The sequence below is a fragment of the Spodoptera frugiperda genome, chromosome 3 (assembly GCF_023101765.2).
Source record: "Spodoptera frugiperda isolate SF20-4 chromosome 3, AGI-APGP_CSIRO_Sfru_2.0, whole genome shotgun sequence".
In the NCBI taxonomy this organism is placed as follows: domain Eukaryota; kingdom Metazoa; phylum Arthropoda; class Insecta; order Lepidoptera; family Noctuidae; genus Spodoptera; species Spodoptera frugiperda.
In genome coordinates this window covers 9,108,020-9,126,286 of record NC_064214.1, presented here as the reverse complement: position 1 = coordinate 9,126,286, position 18,267 = coordinate 9,108,020, and the positions used below count along the sequence as shown (strand labels likewise).

Below are 18,267 nucleotides of genomic sequence, written 5' to 3'. Positions count from 1 at the left end.
CTTAATTTTCGTTTCAATTAATCGACTAAATAGCTAATCATAGATTGTAGACTTGACATGAAGGTCCAGTTCCTGTCTTGTTCCCGCGCTTCCGGCTGTCAGCTGTGTTTTGATGCAGTTGTCAATGTCAATATAAATAACAGACACTTACGTCAAAATTTCATAATACAAATTGCTAAACGACGCGTTATTTTATTAAAATCTCAAGTTATTATAATTTATTCGAGAAACCAACACATATTATTGCAATAATCCTTAATTGCTTTTATCTATCATCAATTTTTTTTACAATTTATTCTGAGAATGGCTAAGATTTAAAAGTGAATGCTTCAGTCACTTCAATGATGTATTTCTTTAGCGCCTATACATGATGATTGTGGTAAAAGTTGGAGGAAGATTATAAATTAATCGTTGCCGTATTTAGTTTCCTTCAAAAACATTAAAGATGGGTGAGAAATCCGGCAATAGTAAAGACAGTAAGCAAAAAGTTCGTCGATGTATGGAATGGTTGCAACAACAGAATAACGAAGACACCGAGAAGTTATCGTTAGGAAATAAGAACGATATACAGTTTATTATACAAACTCATGCTGCGAGAAAGAACTTTTTGCTGGCAGTGGCTGAAGACGACGCTACAGTGCCTAGTGGCATCAACGAACCGGTTTTAGAACCTAAACCTGTGGTAAGTTGTTTTTTTAAGTCTGATACTGCCAACATAAAATTGTTAAAAATAAATCCTTCTCTAAGGTTTGTCGTCTTTAGTCGTAACGATGTTCAATGTGTAAAAAATATGCAAAATGAAATAATGTATTAAGACCATTCAACTTAAATTTTCACAACTAGTGTTGGGTAAATAGCCGGCTACTTTGAGTTATTATCGATAATAATCCATTAATAGCCATTAATAGCCTAGCAATGGATGATAACCCTGCTATTAATGTATAGTTAGAAAAATAAATGTTTTTTTTTGTTTTATTGTAAAATTGTGGCGTAAACATAAATTGGGTGTGTGTACGCAGTGTGATTCAATTATTTTTATTTATTTTCACTCAGTGTTGTCATCCCTAATTTTAGAAAATTAGTAAAATATGTGACGAAAATCGGTAGAAATTGGTAGATTCAAAGATTAAAAATAGGTAGATCTACCACCTTAATTTAATAGAATTGTTTAGTTAAAAATACATAGCGGCACGTCGTAATGCCACTGTGTTCACCCATTTTTCTTTTTTTTTTTTTTAAATAAATGTTTTTTTTTTTTGTTTTATTGTAAAATTGTGGCGTAAACATAAATTGGGTGTGTGTACGCAGTGTGATTCAATTATTTTTATTTATTTTCACTCAGTGTTGTCATCCCTAATTTTAGAAAATTAGTAAAATATGTGACGAAAATCGGTAGAAATTGGTAGATTCAAAGATTAAAAATAGGTAGATCTACCACCTTAATTTAATAGAATTGTTTAGTTAAAAATACATATCGGCACGTCGTAATGCCACTGTGTTCACCCATTTTTCACAATTTACGTTGTAAGTCCCATGTTATAGGTGGTGAACCTATTGCCATATACCGGGCACATTTTCGGACTCCGTGCTACCACTGAGAAAAGCCGAAAAAAACCCAGTAATAATTCGCCTTCGACCCCTTGCCCGGCAGTCGCACTTGCAACAACTCGGCCAACGAGGTAGTCATAAAAAATACATAAATAATAATAATTTTATTTATTGTTTGTGCTTAAGCATATCCTTATTAAAAAGTTTTGAATGAACAAATTCAACTCAATATTATGATGTAATGCTAACAAATAGCTCAAATGCTACAAATCATATACATTTATGTGTCAAAAATTATGAAAATAAGAAAATAAAAAGACACATTAGAAAATTTTGAAAAATAGGTAGATTTGAGGCTTAAGTTGGTAGACAGGTAAAATGGGTGAACACAGTGGCATTACGACGTGCCGATATGTATTTTTAACTAAACAATCCTATTATATTAAGGTGGTAGATCTGCCTATTTTTAATCTTGGAATCTACCAACTTCTACCGATTTTCGTCACATATTCTACTAATTTTCTAAAATTAGGGTTGACAACACTGCTGAGGGCAAAGTTGGTGGTCTACCTATAAGTCAGTAGATGTGGCAACACTGTTTTCACTATTCGTATTTGAAAAAGCGTTGATAATAAAATAAATAGGTACATTTTTCGGGATATTGAGTTTTGTTAATTTAGAGATATACAATACTATAAAAAACGCCAAGGGAATCCGGAATCAGTACGTCGACTGATAAGTTCGGTGAAGAAGTTCGTGTGTTGCTGGTTTGTGTGTAAAATCATAAAATGGTTAGACCAAAGAACAATCTCGTGTGGAATAATTATGAACGTTTGGCAGATAAATCTGTGAAATGTAAACACTGTGATAAGGTTTATAAACAGGCTAATTTAAAAAGAATGTCTCAACATTTAACCAAGTGTTTTAGATGTCCAGTTGACATAAGAAGTAATATATCGGAAAGTACTTCAACCACAAATTTTACCCAGACAACAGACCGAGAACAAGGACAAAATTTAAGTCAAAACAGAGTTTTAAGTGAAAATCAGCAGACATCAACAGCACAAACCACTAATTCTAATGTTTCTTGTGACATGGATATGACGACTGAAAAAAAATCAAGATTAAACATGAAATTTGCAAAGGCAGTATTCGTGACTCGCTGTCCTTTATCTTTACATCATCATACTCTATGGCAGAATTTTTTTGATGATTTAAACCCATCGTATAAAATACCATCAAGAAAAACACTTTCAACCACACTTCTTGAAAACTGTTACACTGAAATGAAGCAGTCAATAACAGAGAAAGTAACCCTTAGCCAATACTTACACTTACAATGCGATGGATGGAGTAATATACGTCACGAAGGTATTATAAATTTTATATTATCAACACCGGAACCTGTTTTTGTGGAATCTTTACCCACTGAACAATCACGTCATACAGCAGAATATATTTCTGAACAAATTATTCGAATCATGAAACAATTTGATGAGAATAAATTCATCGTTCTAATCGGAGACAATGCGAAGAATATGCAAAAAGCTTTTCAACTAGTTAAATTACAACACCCACACATCACAAAACTGGGGTGCTCTGCTCACATCCTAAATTTACTTTGCCATGATTTTATTAAAATTAATGTAATAGAAAAAGTTATAAACACTGCAACTAAAGTTGTGAACTCTATCAAAAACCACCAAGTTCTTAATTCCTTGCTTCAGGACATAGTGAAAACAAAAGGTTCTGGAGAAACACTCAAACTCGCAGTAAAAACCAGATGGAGTAGTCATTTGACCTTGCTGAGGAGCTTACTGAACACAAAAATAGCATTGAAAACATTAGCTATAGACGAGAAAGCCGCACAACTTCCATCAGATGTTAAGAGCAACTTGCTAGAAGAATCATTTTGGGACCTATTGAAACAGATTTCATGTATTTTAGAACCGATTGCTGATGCTATAAAAAAATTAGAAGGTGATAAATCTAAAATAGACAAAGTATTTCTCATATTCAAGAATTTAAGGTCCCAAATCAACTTTATTTTATCAGACGTTACAGTTCTTGACAATGATAATAAAAAAACTATTATAAAATTCATTGATAATCGGACTGCAATGGCTATTGAACCAATACATTTGGCTGCTTATTTGCTCAACCCTGCTTCACATGGAATAGAGTTGGATCCAGAAGAAGATATAAAAGCAATGCAATATATTTATGAACTGGGCCAACATTTAAAAATAAACGTCATGAAAGAATTAGCAGATTACAAAGCAAAAGATAACTTTTGGAAGAATCGCTTTATTTGGTCTCAAGTCGAAGAAACAGACGCTCTTAGCTGGTGGAAGGGCATTTGCAGTTCTACTAAGCTTCATAAAATTGCAGTTGCTATTTTATCAGCTCCTTACACGTCAGCAGCTACGGAAAGGACGTTTAGTACTCAAGCTGATGTACATACAAAAAAAGAAATAAACTGCCTACTGAACGAGCAGGAAAAATAACGTATATATCGCACAACTGGAATTTGGAAAACAGACCGCCAAGTATAGATACGGAAAGTGATTTCCACATGGATTTGGAACCTTTCTCTCCGACATCAGAAAGCGATGAAATATCCATGAATTTAAATGAACCTGTACTTCTTAATACACACGAAATAGATCCATTAGCGTCCGATCCAATCGATGTACCAAACATAGGAGGTTTTGAAGAATCCAGTGTTTCTAGCAGTGATTAGGCAGAAAATTATTTTTGAGTAACAAATAAAAAAACAACTTAAAACGAAAAAAAAAAACATCAAAAAACGAAAAAAAACAAAAAAAACAACTAAAAATGAAAAAAAACACAAAAATATATAAATGACTGATTAGGAACAAAAAAAAAACTAAATACAAAAAAAATCTAATTACCAAAAATTTATGTAAATAGCTGATTGAAAATTTTTAAATGGGCCAGATTAGTTTTAAATTGCACAATTATTTACTATAAAGAAAGATGATGAAAATAAAGTCTAATCTGACAGTCCTAAGCCTGAAAACCATGAAGGGAAATTTTCAATCACTAAAATAACATTAATAGCAGGGTTATCAGCCAAAATTGGCTATTAATGGCTATTAACTGCTTTTAATCGATTATTAGCTAAATGATATTAACCGGAATATTATCATTGCCCAACACTATTCACAACCAATACACTAATACAACCAATTCACTCATACGTTCACTGCCATTGTCTTGATCATGAAAGTTAGTCAGAAGCCATTTTTGTTCATAGTTTCTTTATTGTTCATTGACTCATCTATGTTGGCCGGTAGGCAACCCACGCCGGTGCAAGAGCCGCAGCGAAGTTGTTAACTTTATTGCAGTTAAAATATAATGTATTTTATTAATATAATCTATTTATTTCCAGACTCGTCACAAACTGCGTGTTTCAAACTTGCAAATGGAATGCGAATGGCCAACATGCAAAAAGACATTTACAGACTACGAAGTATACCAGAAACATGTTAGGAAACATGCTACAGACATGCATGTTATAGAGAAAGAATCAAGCGGTAAGTTGTACTAAATCATACATACATACATAACCTAATGACTGTCTTTCTACTGTATGTACTTTTTGTACTAAAATACTTTTAAGTTTTTTGTTATTGCTAATTTCTTGATAAGATCCAGTTTTAAAGATTTATATTAATGCAGAACTTGATTTCACTATGTTGGTCCCTTTTCCCCATTTTTTTCTGACAAATTTTTATGTCACTTTTCTGATCTATGTAGAGTTCTATCTATATTTGTTACATTATGCTATTTATATTTCATTACTATTAGAGAAACTATCCACATCATTATTCCTTAAAGAAAAATTTACTGAAGCACTAATAAAAGAATATATTTCAAAATAAAATACAAATTTCAGCTGAATTAGTCTGCCTATGGGATGTTTGTGGCCATAAGACATCGGACTTCAACGAAATGGTCCGTCACATGAACTACCATGCTTACCATGGCAAGTTGTTGGCAATCGGCTTCAATGGCCGTGCTACCCTCAAGCTGGAGTGCTGTAAGAAAGATTCCAGTAAACGAAATCAGATACCGGTGCAAGTTAGTGATTATACTTGTATGTGGATTAAGTGTGATATGAAATTTACTGCGATACAGGTAACTTTTTATTGTTTTTTTATTATACTAGCTTCTTCCAGCGGCTTCGCACGCGTTCCCGTGGAATAAAAAGTAGCCTATGTGTTATTTCAAACTTTGATCTCCCTCTGTTTCAAATTTCATCCCCATCCCTTCAGCGATTTAGACGTGATTGAGTAATAAACATACACATAATCACACAAATTTTCACATTTGTAGTATTATTAGTAAGATACAAAGCTGAATGTTTGTTTGTTTGTTTGAACGCGCTAATCTCCGAATCTACTGGTCCGAATTAAATTATTGTTTTTGTGTTGAGTAGTCCATTTAATTGAGAAAGGTTATACGCTATAAAACATCACGCTGTGACAATTCAAATAGAAGCCGGGCAGAGCGGGAGAAATCACAAAAGACATACTATGTTTTAAACTAGATACTCCCATGCCCTTAAATATTTGTTTAAGTCTCACCTTAAATTAAACCCTCAAATATCACTACACCAAATAATAATCCCTCATTCTCAATTCCAGACATTTATAGATCATGTAAATCTTCATGCGAATTACTCAGAAGAGTACATATGTTCGTGGGCTGGTTGTGGAGCCAAGTTTCCTCGGAAGACTATGCTCATACCACATGTACGGAGTCACACAGGGGAGCGACTGATTGCTTGCTACCACTGCGGACATCACTTTGCTAATAATAGAAAGCTTACTGATCATTTGCGGAGACAGGTAATTTGTAGATTTTTATTATCGTGAGACATACTAAAAAACACGGTTTACTCACATATTATTAATGGAGAAAAGCTCTACCGTTTCCGTAGGCTGCGCGACGTCGCCGCGTCTGCGCACGCTGCCCATGATGAAGCGCCTCTCTCGAAACTACTGGAGCTTTTCTCCATTAATTTACGTGAGTAAACCGTGAATTGTAGAATTGTAGACTGGATCTTTTATCAACGTCTTCAAAGACGCGTGATGTTCCCAGTTCCACAAATTGAGATAAGGTACTGTCATATAAATCCACTACATTTTGCCTAGTGGGTTACGCCATGCCATGTTATTGTGAATTTAATTGAAAAAGAGTAACCTATGGAGTTTCTTGATCGTTCTTCTCAATAGGAATCTACACTTTGGAAAAGCAAATAGCTTCACTAGAGGACTGACTTTTTTGAATTTTGACTTTTAATAAAATCAATAATTCATTGAATTCTATTCCAGAATGTGACACAAAATTCTATCTTCATTTGCGAGCTGTGTGGTACTAGATGTGCTACGGAGTACTTACTAGCCGAGCATACGAGGGGACATATATCTATATATGCGTGCAGTCTGTGCGACATGTCGGCCACGTCTCCCGCTGCGCTCGCCAACCATGTCCGCTACCGCCATCTGTCGAGGAAGGAAGCTGCTACCCATGCGTGCCCCCATTGTCCTTATAAGTAAGTTTTTGTGATAGTTTTTGTTCTTTAAAAACGTTGCTCGACACTAGGATTTGATTGCATGGTTGGCGCGGTGGCTGTGCAACCGGCTGCCACGCATTGTGTAGTGGGTTCGGTTCCCTCATGGAGCAAATCTTTGTGTGATCCACATCTTGTTATTTCGGGTCTGGGTGTATGTTTGTAAATTCGCCTACGACACAGGAGAAACTCCTAGTGTGGGGCACGGTTTTTTACATAAGAGACACACAAATAAAACAATCATACAAACATAGAACCTATTCTTTTTTATTTGGAAAAATATGTACTTATCATCTAACATCAACTCCACAGAGCGATAAGAAGATGGGATCTCCTACAACATATAAAAACACAACACAAGAAGAAAAAGAAAAAAGCGAGATCAAAGAAGATCAAGTCTGAAGTAACTTCTGACAAAGAAATATCTTCTGACAGAGATGGAGATTCTGAATCAGATTCGGACAGTAAGGAAAGGAAAGTGAGAAGATCTGCGAGGAAATATGTATGTCACATGTGTTCGGAGAAAAAAATGAAAATATTTACTACAGGGAATGCGTTAACTATGCATTTGGTGAAGGAACACGGTGCACAGTGGTCCTTTGGACATAGCAGATTTAGGTGAGGTTCTATCTTTTTTTTTATGGTATAAGCCGGTAAACGAGCAGACGGATCACCTGATGGTAAGCAATCGCCGCCGCCCATAGACACCCGAAACATTAGAGGCGTTACAAGCGTTGCCGGCCTTTTGGGGGTTAGGAATTTAAGGGCTGTTGGGGAATCGAGGATTGGGAAACTAACCTCAATCACACAACGAAACACAACGCAAGTGTTACACTGTTGTCCAAAACAGACCTATTGTCCAGAGAATTTTGACATAAGCTCCATACAAAATGTCAAAATTCTACCGCTGGTAGGCAAATCTACCGATCGGTAGGTTATTGGAATGCGCCCTTAACAGATAAAGAAATAGCACCCGCGGGAAGAGCAGAGGTCAGAACCGTATAATCTCTAAGGCAACTGTGTCTAGGGCGCCAGGTTACAGAGGGATGGGGATACACATAAAGTAGCAACGGCGCCAAAAAACTTATATATACACCACTCTCACTCTCATTACACATCTTATTACGTCATTTCCAGATACCAGCTATGCGAGGATGGACTGTACAGACTGACGACAACACGATACGAATCATTGGAAGTATCAAAAAAGATCATGGATGGCTACACAAGTCCGAAGAAAATAGTTCTAACCAACATACAGTTTAAGTTAAAACAAGTAGCCAATGCTACGGCTACTACACCAAGAAGTTTCGAGATCACACTAAAGAATGATGATATTAAACAGGATGATGATCACGGTGATGAAATGGAGGTTGATACGAAACCTATCCGTGATGATAATGTGGAAATAATGATGTGTGATGTAGACGAAGAAGGTAACATCATCAGTAGTGAGCTGATTAATTCTGTTATACCGAAGCTGGAAAAGGAGGTTTGATGTTCTAATTATTTTTGTATTACAACTCTAGTGAGACATTATGAATTAATTAGTTTAACGATTTACTCGTTATGTGACTCGACTAGTTTCAAGCCACGCTAGGGACTCATACTTTAGATGATTGCAGGACAGTCGCAGCATGTAACGCCTTTGGTGTTTCAATTGTCCATGGGCAGCGGCGATTGCTTACCATCAGGTGATACGTCTGCTCGTTTACCGGTGGCGTGTTCCATTAAAAAAGCATCGTATGTCGCACAATGTTGCTCTTGAACATGAGCCCCTATTGTAGCTTGAAACTAGTCGAGTTACCTCGTCAAACAGTTATGCGAAATTACCTTTAAACATAATATGTTGTAAATATTGTTAGAAACAGTATTTGCCTTTTCACATTTTGTATGAGATGTGTATTGTGAGAATAGTTGATAATTGTAACGATACGCTTATGATAATAAGTATAATTATGACGTTGTATATCAAAGGGATTTGAGTAGTACAGGGCCGGACTCTGGATAGACAGGCCCCAAGTGGCAACGGCCTAGGGGCCCCGAGGTTAAGTAGAAAGTTGTGTCACGTTAATTTCATCAGTCAGGCCTCTAGCCAGGCTAAATTACAGGCAGAGTCTTGAGTTTCTTAATTACATTTATTTATTCTTAATGAATGAGGATATCTTGGGGATCGGTTAGTTAGGGGTGCTCAACCTCTTTTAAACAACGCATTTGTTAGATCATGCTGTCTATAATCGGGAATGAATTAAAAGTGACAAAAAGAATATTATCATTAATAACCCGTACCCTGCTGGATTAAAGGGATTGGGTATTTGAAGATCAGAAACGGGGAAGTCAATAACTCCTATATTCTCACTAAACCGCAAGCCATCTTTTCTTAAGTATGTAATGAAACCCTATTAGAGTAACTTATAATATTTGATTACAAATGCTATATATTAACACCATCATAATCATATGCATCACGCCATGTTTGTATATATAAGAAGATTTGTATATTTTAATGATAGATTAAGTGTATCTTTTTTTATTATACTTTGTTGTAGGTGCATTAGTACTTATTCAAGTGATGTTAATCTATAGATACTTTTTGACCATTTAACCTCACAAGGTGTGACTATTTACTGATAATGTGATTATTAATGTTAACGTTGAATGTCTTATAAAAATGATTTGTCAGAACAATTTTATGTAAAGTGATATTCAAATAAAACTATATTTTTTATTTTGCATTTTATTTTAACAAAAAAAGCATATAAAACATCAAAATGTTTGCGTAGTCAATATAATGTGGTTTGAAGATAATTTTGCACTTAGTTATTCTTTTTATTATAAAACAAAGATAAAAAAATATCGGGCACATATGGCAATAAGCCTCACCACCTATTACATGGAACAACATAAATTGTGAAAAGTGGATGCACATTGTACAGTGGCATTACATGCCATAATGTGCACCTCTGCCTAATCCTTCGGAGATTAAAGGAGATTATTGTCACAATAAATAAAAAATATGTGCAAAACTATCTTCTAAACTCCATTACGAAATAATTATTTAAATCCAAACTCCTTGAAAGTTTCGATCAGTCGGTCAGCCTCTCTGAATCCGGATTCTACTGCTCCGTGGACATCCCAATGTTTGTGGTGAGACGTGGCTTCTCCCGCGAAGCAGACTACAGGGAACTTGTTTGGATGGCAGAGAGGCTCTGATAGAACTATGGCGCCTCCTTCTTGACCACTCTCTTCTAAGGCGACGGTACGGTAAGCGTAGGTTCCTCTTGCTAAAGGATTGGTGGCCCATTGTGTCCTAAAAGTGAAATATATAATGTTTACTTGTTAGATTGTGGAGTAGATTTTAGTTAGATTTGTTTGATAGAACTTTTATGTGCAGGTTACCGAGAACCTAGCTTCACTGATAGACAGCCTGACGGACAATTCAATTTGACGTTTCAAAAGTGCCTTTTGACGTTTCAAAAAAGCCTAATTGACGATTATTTAAAATGAATGCTTTGACTTTGACTTAGGAAATAGATTTGAATTCGATCTGTAAATGCCTAGTGTCTACCAAAGTACTGAATGTAAAACTGCAAACCCAAAAATAAACGGTTGACTTAAGACATAAAAGAATAGACGCTTACCTCAAAATGTCCTTAATAGGTGAAACATCGAACCGTTTCTTAACGACAACATCAAGCAACTTTTGGATGCCAGCGCGAACTTCTTCGACGCTTTTCTTCTCCATTTGCACAGCACCGCTACCATGTATCCAAGTCAGTAGGACATTTGGATGAGAATCCACAGTCCAGAAACCGTAAATCTCAGTCACCCATTTCTCATTTTCACCAAATTGAGCCTTATCTTCATCTCGCCATAGTAAAGAGAACTTTGAAGGTGTTTTAGGCCACCATGGCTTTTCATATTCTACATAGATCTTGTCCAGAACTGTCATGGTCATGTTTTTGATTGTGTTCACTTTTGATGATGGTAGCTGTGGGTAGAATAGGGTCTCGTGTCTGAAAAAAAAATTATGTTTGATTATTGTTGTAAATAATGTACCAACTTGTTTTTATTTGTCCTAAAAATCCTTATCAGAAAAATAATAAACATGTATATTTTCCAAGTGTGACGAATAGAGTTTCTTGCTCGTTCATCTCCATTCGAAACTACACTTTGGAACTACTTACTTGCGATGTTGAAGCTAGGTTCACTGACGGACAGACTGACAGACTTATTTAATACTTTATTTTTTAACATTTCAGAAGAACTTTTTTATGGTTTAATTCGAATAAATGACTTGACTTTGATTTTGACTTAACACTTTTTGAAAATACTCCTCCATTTGTGTAACTGTGTTTCACATTGTAACTAGTACTAAAACATCTGTTGAATGACCTATAAATAGATGTGCAACGGAAATAATATGTCTAGCCCGCAAACATTAAACTGTTATGACGCTCTACATTACAGACCAGGGTCGGATCTGCATGACTCAGGGCCCCAAAGGTATTGGGCCACAAAAGTATTAACATAATTATTAAATTAATTAATTATTTAATTATAACTCTTGTCAACCATGATAGTCTAAAATTAATTTGTAACATCTGTATACTTTCAATTTGATTATAAATTGAATTTAGAATTGGTGTTGCGGGTGTCCACGTGCGGCGCTGATTGTTTACCATCAGGTGACTCGTCTGCTCGTTTGCCACTTATTCCATAAAAAAATATTTTAATAAAAGATATCTAATATCGTCGGATTGAAATGTAAATCAAACCTAATCGGTCAGTTGAATCTGGAGGGGCCCAACCGCCCAAAAATAGAGAGTCCGTCTCTGTACCGACGTTAATTTCGTTTACTTAGAAGTGTTAACTGAAATAGCGCTTAGCGCCTAATGGATGATAAATCAAGAAATGATGGTAAGTGGCGGTATTTTCGTTTTAAATGTTTTACAAAGAGGTCGTTGCACATACCATACATTACAACTGGGTGGTGATTGAAATTGTGTCATTTCCCCAAGTACCTAATATTTGAACTACGAATCTTTTTGTCTACTGTTCAATGCGGGTATTGGATCCTTTGGATCAATATTACTAGACACTATTTCAATGAGTTCTCGTGCTCATCTCTCTCTTTATAAGATTTATTTATGCTCTTGTCTTTTTTGGTGTTGATTATCCAAAGAAAGTTATATAGATCAGCTTACTAGAGATGTGCCTACAACTAAGCACATCTTGCGCAGCGGGACTTATATCGCGGTCCAATTAGTCAGTGTTAGTACCTATTTAATGCTACAAATATATCTCACCTCTCCTGCAAAACGCCAACAGACATGGTAACAATGACACTCTTGGCTGCGTACAGGCTTCCGTCCTTGCACTTGACTTGTACCATTGGGTTAGTTGGGTCAATGCCAAGTTGAGTGATACCCCACCGAATGTTCTCCACTTCCTTGTTCAAGAGGATCTGTAGAGGGATCTCTTTGGAAGGATCAGGGTATTTGTTCTGGAAAAGTAAAGGAAACGTATTAGTATTGTTTGATGTGGTCACAAAATAATTAGATTTTTTTTTACATTTGATGGGTTGACGTTTGGCCGCTATCTCGTCTGATGGTAAGTGATGATGCGGCTTAAGCAATGTATTCACTCGGGCTATGAAGATTTGATGATTTGTGCCAAGGAAACTTCAAGCTTATGAGGGACAGTTAAGATTCGGATTGGGTTTAGCAATAGATGACTATAAGATTGAGTACTCACCATTAAAACATCCAGAATGGTTTTGTACCCTCTTCCCTTCCAGGTTAGGAAAGCATCACCCTCACTAAGCCAGAACTCCTCAAGACAGCGCAAGGATTTCCCTTGCTTTTGGTCCTCTTGTCCTTGTACGTGGTTGTTCCTCTCATACCATTCTATGAACGGAATTGCTAATTGAGGTTCCTTCTTCAGTGTGGCATTGGTGTTGGCTCTGAAATGAGGAGAATTTAAATATAAGAGCGAAATTTCTGAATTTGGTCCTTTGGGACGAAAGTTGGTAAGGTTCATCTTATCTTAAATGTCTTCAGCAAATATTGTTTTAGAAGATATCAGATTTTTTCACAATGCCTAGTAACTAGTAGTTAACCATCAAAATCCCCGAAAAGACCATTTTAAAAGTAATAGGTCCTAACTTACGCGCTTCTAACATGCTGCGAGATGGACTTATGGGCTCGTTTGTCAGCAGTCTCCAACTCGTTATCCAGGGCCTTCAAGATCTCACCAGCTTTGTCCTCCGGCACCAGCTCGCCATTAGACAAGAGGTACCAGTTGGTTTCTGGTGGTGATCTGCCTAGAAGACCTAATGGGTTCGCGATGTCGAAGACCACGTTGTCTTTCTCGCCGTGGCACCTTGAATTATTTAGAGAAAGGAGTTAGTTAAAGACCAAATATACCAAATATGTAATTTGGTTATAGGGCCAGAAGTTTTGATTAAAAGTTAGGACTTTGGAGTGGAGTAAAAGCAGTTTTTGGTACAAAAATGGTATTAATAAAGATGATCACGTGTTTCAAATCCTTGATGTCCAAATTTTTAGTATAGTGGCAACCTAGAACTGAAATTTAATAGGACCGATTATTTGCAAAAAGCTGTTAGTGGTCTTTACTATATCTGCCAAAAATTTTAAAAAGGTTGCTAAAATAACAGAAAAACCTATCATTTTCCAACTTATTAAATAGGCACTTACCAAGCAGCCCCAATGTCAATAGGTTTTCCGCCAAATTCGACAGTCAAGATCCTGCCGCCGATCCTGTCTCCAGCCTCAAGGCCGAGGACTTGCAGACCAGCATCATGCAGCTTCCTCATAGCCGCGATGCCCGCTGCCCCGCAGCCAATTACAATTACGTCCATTATTCGCCTGGAATTAGAGATAAGAACCAATAAGAGACCCATTATAATAATATTGTATGAAGTATAGATATGGATAGGAATGACAAAGGCATTTTGTGCTTAGTTTGAACTTATCTTTATCTAAATGTTCTATGGGTATAGATAGATATTTGAGGGTTTATGTGGAGGGTGAGCGAGCCGATACAGTTAGCAGGTTCATCCATCCAATCCCTTCTAGGAGATATTAAGAGAGAACATCAGTAGGTAATCGTTGCTGCGCCTGATAAACTTTCTTGGACTTGGTAGAACAACCGATTTTTTTGGAATTATCTGTGTGTGCCATGGCATCCAATAGTGATGAAGGAAGATAGATACAGGACGGTGCGTATCTATTCAGAGCTATGGACAACCTATGGGGTTACCGCGGCTCCGGCTTTATGCAGGAGTAGGAACGGGGTGGGTTTTTAGTCAGTCAGAGTCTGACACTCTCGCCTTACGTAAATACGTATCTATAGATCTTTCTGTTTCGTTCATTAATTATTTCTAAACTATTGTCAGACTTATTTTCCTTTACCTATGACTTTAACGGGTTGACACAACACAATTTAATTATTGGGGAAAGTAAACAAATACCTACATGTTAGTTACAATGTAGAAAAATTACTTTAGAAATCTTTGTTTTTTATTCGCGCTATCAGTTATTTTTAATATCATTGTTTATAAGTACCGACCTACGTATTTAATTTACCAAAGTAAAATAATTGGCTAACTCTTAAAATTCAATACGAAGTTGGTAAATAAACTCTTAAGTAAGCATTCGATTTTACCTTGATCTTAACAAGGTCATTATTGTCAGATACGAAAATATAAGTTAACCTATAAATGCCGCCATCAACTTAGAATTTGCTTAATAACTAAGTAAATAAACAAGATAAGTTTAATTTGAATTTTAATATTCACAACTGTTTTTTAATTAGGTTAATCAGCGATTCGAAATATCTTCTTAGGCATTATTTGTTAACTAAAAAGTCCGAAAAACACAAAATATTACGCTCACAACATTTAAAAACAAATAAAAAAAAGAATTAAAAGACCAAAAACGCATTCCATTCCACATTCAAATTGAATTCTAATTCCATTTACAAATCAAAAATAAATAAAACAACATTTTTAAATGACATTAGGCAGAACTACTTACGCCACTTTTGCGAATTAATAAATTCCCTTGTCTATATCACAACACAGCTAGATATAAACTAAAGTTTCATCTGTTTATTCATTCGATATCTCATACTCTCATGTTATTTTATTACACATTATTACGTAACAATCGTCGGATCACGATCTTATGTGACACGTTATCAATTTTTCGTCAATAGCTTTGTTCGATGTTCGTTGGACTGAATGAATATCATTCTGAATAAAATTACACTATTTGGAAGTATCTAATTAGCATGTAATTTGGCGGTAATGGTGGAATTTTGTGGTTGTATTTGGAACGAGTTTTTCTTGTTTCGGTATCTGAATTACCTAGGTGATATTAAGTTCTTACCTAGGCCTCATTTGATTGTATTAGTTTTTTGAGGAAGGAATATTATCATGAATTATTTTCTCCCGCGGTGGTAAAGGCGAGAGGGAGTGTTTTTGACTAACTCGTTTTTACCGCAACAGGTTGCGGTGTTTGGGTGCGTTCCGCTTACACCCTGTAAATCATTGGTGAAATGGTTCAATAATATTTAGATTGATTTTGACCCCATTTGCAAGAGACCTATTTCGACACACGTTAAAAAAGCGTTCATATCGATCAAATAAATACTAGTGATAATATACGTTTCTACGTTCATCATTTTACTGACTAAAACCCACCCCATTCCTACTCCTGCTTTTCGAGTGGGAGCTCTCAAACATTGACATTATAATAGATCTATAGTTTTCTACCCCTTAATAGGCTTCATACAAGCTATAGCTACACACAATTGCCATTTAGTTAGTAAGTAGGTACCTATTGCTTACTCCACTAGGCGTATGTAACAGAGCTTGGTAGAGCGACTGCTAACAGGATCCGCGGCATTCTTAGACCCATCCCTGTGACACGCGACCGACTGCTAGACTCGCCATGCTTTTGGTCTTTTATACGGATAGTATTGGGGGAAATAGAAATTAATTTGTTATTTTAATTTATAAGAAACAAAAAATGGTTCTGTTAAAATTTGATTCATATTGAATGAAGTTACCATGACGAAAGATTGTGGGTCCATCATGTCCATGGGTGGCGATTGCTTACCATCAGGTGATCCGTCTGCTCGTTTGCTGGCCTATCCCATAAAGTTCTCTAAGTGGTGTTTAAACGGGTACAACAAGACCAAAAGGGAAAGCAGGACTTTGTACACTAACTAACCATTATTATAAAATACAGGCTAAACAAAATTCTTATTTCCGAAAATTGGTCCTTTGGTACTACTTTAAATAATTGCTAGGTAATTTCATCGTTTATCATGAACTCTTTACTTGTCATATCTTTTAAGAAGACTTACTTACTCAATTTTAAGACGCTCTCATAGTTCTGTCACTATCAATTCTTCATAAAATAACAGAGATAGCACGATATTTAAGTACAACTTAAAATTGAGTAGCATTTCTGTATTCGGGCGTTACTAGCACAGTTTATCAAGCCTATCCTATAGAACTGTAACTCATATTGTCTCTACAAAAGATGCAAGTTTTTGCTTGACGAGCGGACAACGTCCTCTGTCGCTTATGTAACGTGTTACTACTACAACAACACTACTAGTTACTTTCCTGGAACACTGGTAAGTAGACAAGTAAATACATAATGTTATTATTGAATCAATGACTGGGAATTAGCTAGGTACTTCTCAGGGTAGGTGAGGTCTTATGTATTCATATGTAAAGAGTAGGTACTTACCTATCACTGATTAAAAGGACCATTTCTTTTTGACACTTTGTCAACCGGTGATCGTTTTAGGATTAGATTGTTACTTAAAGAGTAAGCAAAAGGACACATACTTGGGCAATAAATAACTCGAAGGAATATTTCTAAAAAGTATTTTGTCTCTATAAAACATAATAGCATAAATAATGAAGAAAGAATAGGTATGTACAATCTCTAATATAAACCTAGCAACAGTCAGGCACCTAAAAAAAAATGCGTTAATATTCCGATGCCAGTTCCCAGTACACTAAATACATAATTATATTTCGATTCAAACTTCATCTTTAAGAGAAACTCCCAAAGTTTAAAAATTTGTTTATAAAAAGAAAACGTGCTTTATTGAACTCAGTCACCTTTGATATGTCTTTAGGAGAAACTCCCAAAGTTTTAATGTTCTTAATAAAAAGAAAAACTTACTTTATTAAACCCTGTAGCCGGGATAATGTAACTCCCTAACTAAGCACAATCACATTTGACACTGATCAAACATCTACGTTTAACCAACCGACACACAATAGATTTAACCTTGGAACCATAACAGTTTTTGTATAAAGACTAACTTCAGGCGAGAGGTGGCTTTAAATAGGTTACTAGGTCTTCCTAAAATGGTCCTTATCGCCAACGAAATTGAGATCAAAGTATTACTTTGAAAAAGTTAGTGGTCCTTTTATCGAGGTCCTCTTTTGTCAACATCGTGTATTGATAAAAAGTCATCTCATATTGGATAATATTTCCGCGTATTTTGTTGTGGTTTAGTTCTAAAAACAATTAATTAAACTAACGTATTAACAATACGCATACACACTTATCTTTCTTAACAGGTTAAGTCTTTGACTGCCAATAGAAAACTGTTGAAGGCAAATCCTCTGCTAACGTTCGCTCACCGGTGACTACCACGGCGTTCAATGTGTTAAGCAGATTGAAACAAAAGGTATATCTACTTTAATGAAAGTATCCAAAACGGTAAAAAATACATAAAAGTTAACATCACATTACGCGTCATATGTCTTTATTATTATAATTACGTACAGACAAACTATTTAAGTCCTTATTGAAATGATTGATACCTGATCTTCCTACTTACTACAGTTGCAAACTGCAAACATTTGAAACTCGATATTATTATTTTATTATTGCAAGTTTTATGAATGAAATTTTACACATAGTTCCAAGTAAGACGAATTTGTAATGAATACGGTTACGTAATGGTTCTTTTGTCAATGTTTGTGTGGTTTATTCGAATTTTTGAGGACATTTTGGTATGGACAACAGAAATTAGAGACGATTAAAAATTGGTCCTTT

The 18,267-nt window shown here is 35.6% G+C and overlaps 2 protein-coding genes across 3 annotated transcripts; one reads left to right on the top strand and one right to left on the bottom strand.

The window, feature by feature from the left end:
- Positions 1 to 144: 144 nt before the first annotated feature.
- LOC118273942 (histone H4 transcription factor) lies at positions 145 to 9,876 on the top strand. Its single transcript, XM_035591218.2, has 7 exons — positions 145 to 682; positions 4,964 to 5,108; positions 5,471 to 5,712; positions 6,222 to 6,425; positions 6,912 to 7,132; positions 7,463 to 7,768; positions 8,288 to 9,876. The coding sequence occupies exons 1-7, from the start codon at positions 446 to 448 to the stop codon at positions 8,646 to 8,648; spliced, it is 1,716 nt and encodes a 571-aa protein (XP_035447111.2). The 5' UTR covers positions 145 to 445; the 3' UTR covers positions 8,649 to 9,876.
- Positions 9,017 to 17,461, bottom strand: LOC118273944 (spermine oxidase). 2 transcript variants are annotated; one of them, XM_035591220.2, is made up of 7 exons: positions 17,383 to 17,461; positions 13,870 to 14,040; positions 13,322 to 13,534; positions 12,908 to 13,115; positions 12,460 to 12,656; positions 10,792 to 11,166; positions 9,017 to 10,460 (listed from the first exon to the last, which is right to left on the bottom strand). In XM_035591220.2, the coding sequence occupies exons 2-7, from the start codon at positions 14,031 to 14,033 to the stop codon at positions 10,205 to 10,207; spliced, it is 1,413 nt and encodes a 470-aa protein (XP_035447113.2). In that variant the 5' UTR covers positions 14,034 to 14,040; positions 17,383 to 17,461; the 3' UTR covers positions 9,017 to 10,204. The 2 variants fall into 2 exon arrangements, with proteins under 2 accessions (XP_035447113.2, XP_035447112.2); XM_035591219.2 differs by lacking the exon at positions 17,383 to 17,461 and adding an exon at positions 15,211 to 15,378.
- Positions 17,462 to 18,267: the final 806 nt, after the last annotated feature.

Bases quoted from the DNA above. Each gene is read 5' to 3' on its own strand.
- LOC118273942 (XM_035591218.2), top strand. From the start codon at position 446: ATGGGTGAGAAATCCGGCAATAGTAAAGACAGTAAGCAAAAAGTTCGT. The intron at 5,109-5,470 runs GTAAGTTGTACT...TACAAATTTCAG, and splicing joins TATAGAGAAAGAATCAAGCG to CTGAATTAGTCTGCCTATGG. The intron at 7,769-8,287 runs GTGAGGTTCTAT...CGTCATTTCCAG, and splicing joins TTTGGACATAGCAGATTTAG to ATACCAGCTATGCGAGGATG.
- LOC118273944 (XM_035591220.2), bottom strand. From the start codon at position 14,033: ATGGACGTAATTGTAATTGGCTGCGGGGCAGCGGGCATCGCGGCTATG. The intron at 12,657-12,907 runs GTGAGTACTCAA...TTACTTTTCCAG, and splicing joins CCATTCTGGATGTTTTAATG to AACAAATACCCTGATCCTTC. The intron at 11,167-12,459 runs GTGAGATATATT...TTTTTTTTTCAG, and splicing joins GTTGGCGTTTTGCAGGAGAG to ACACGAGACCCTATTCTACC.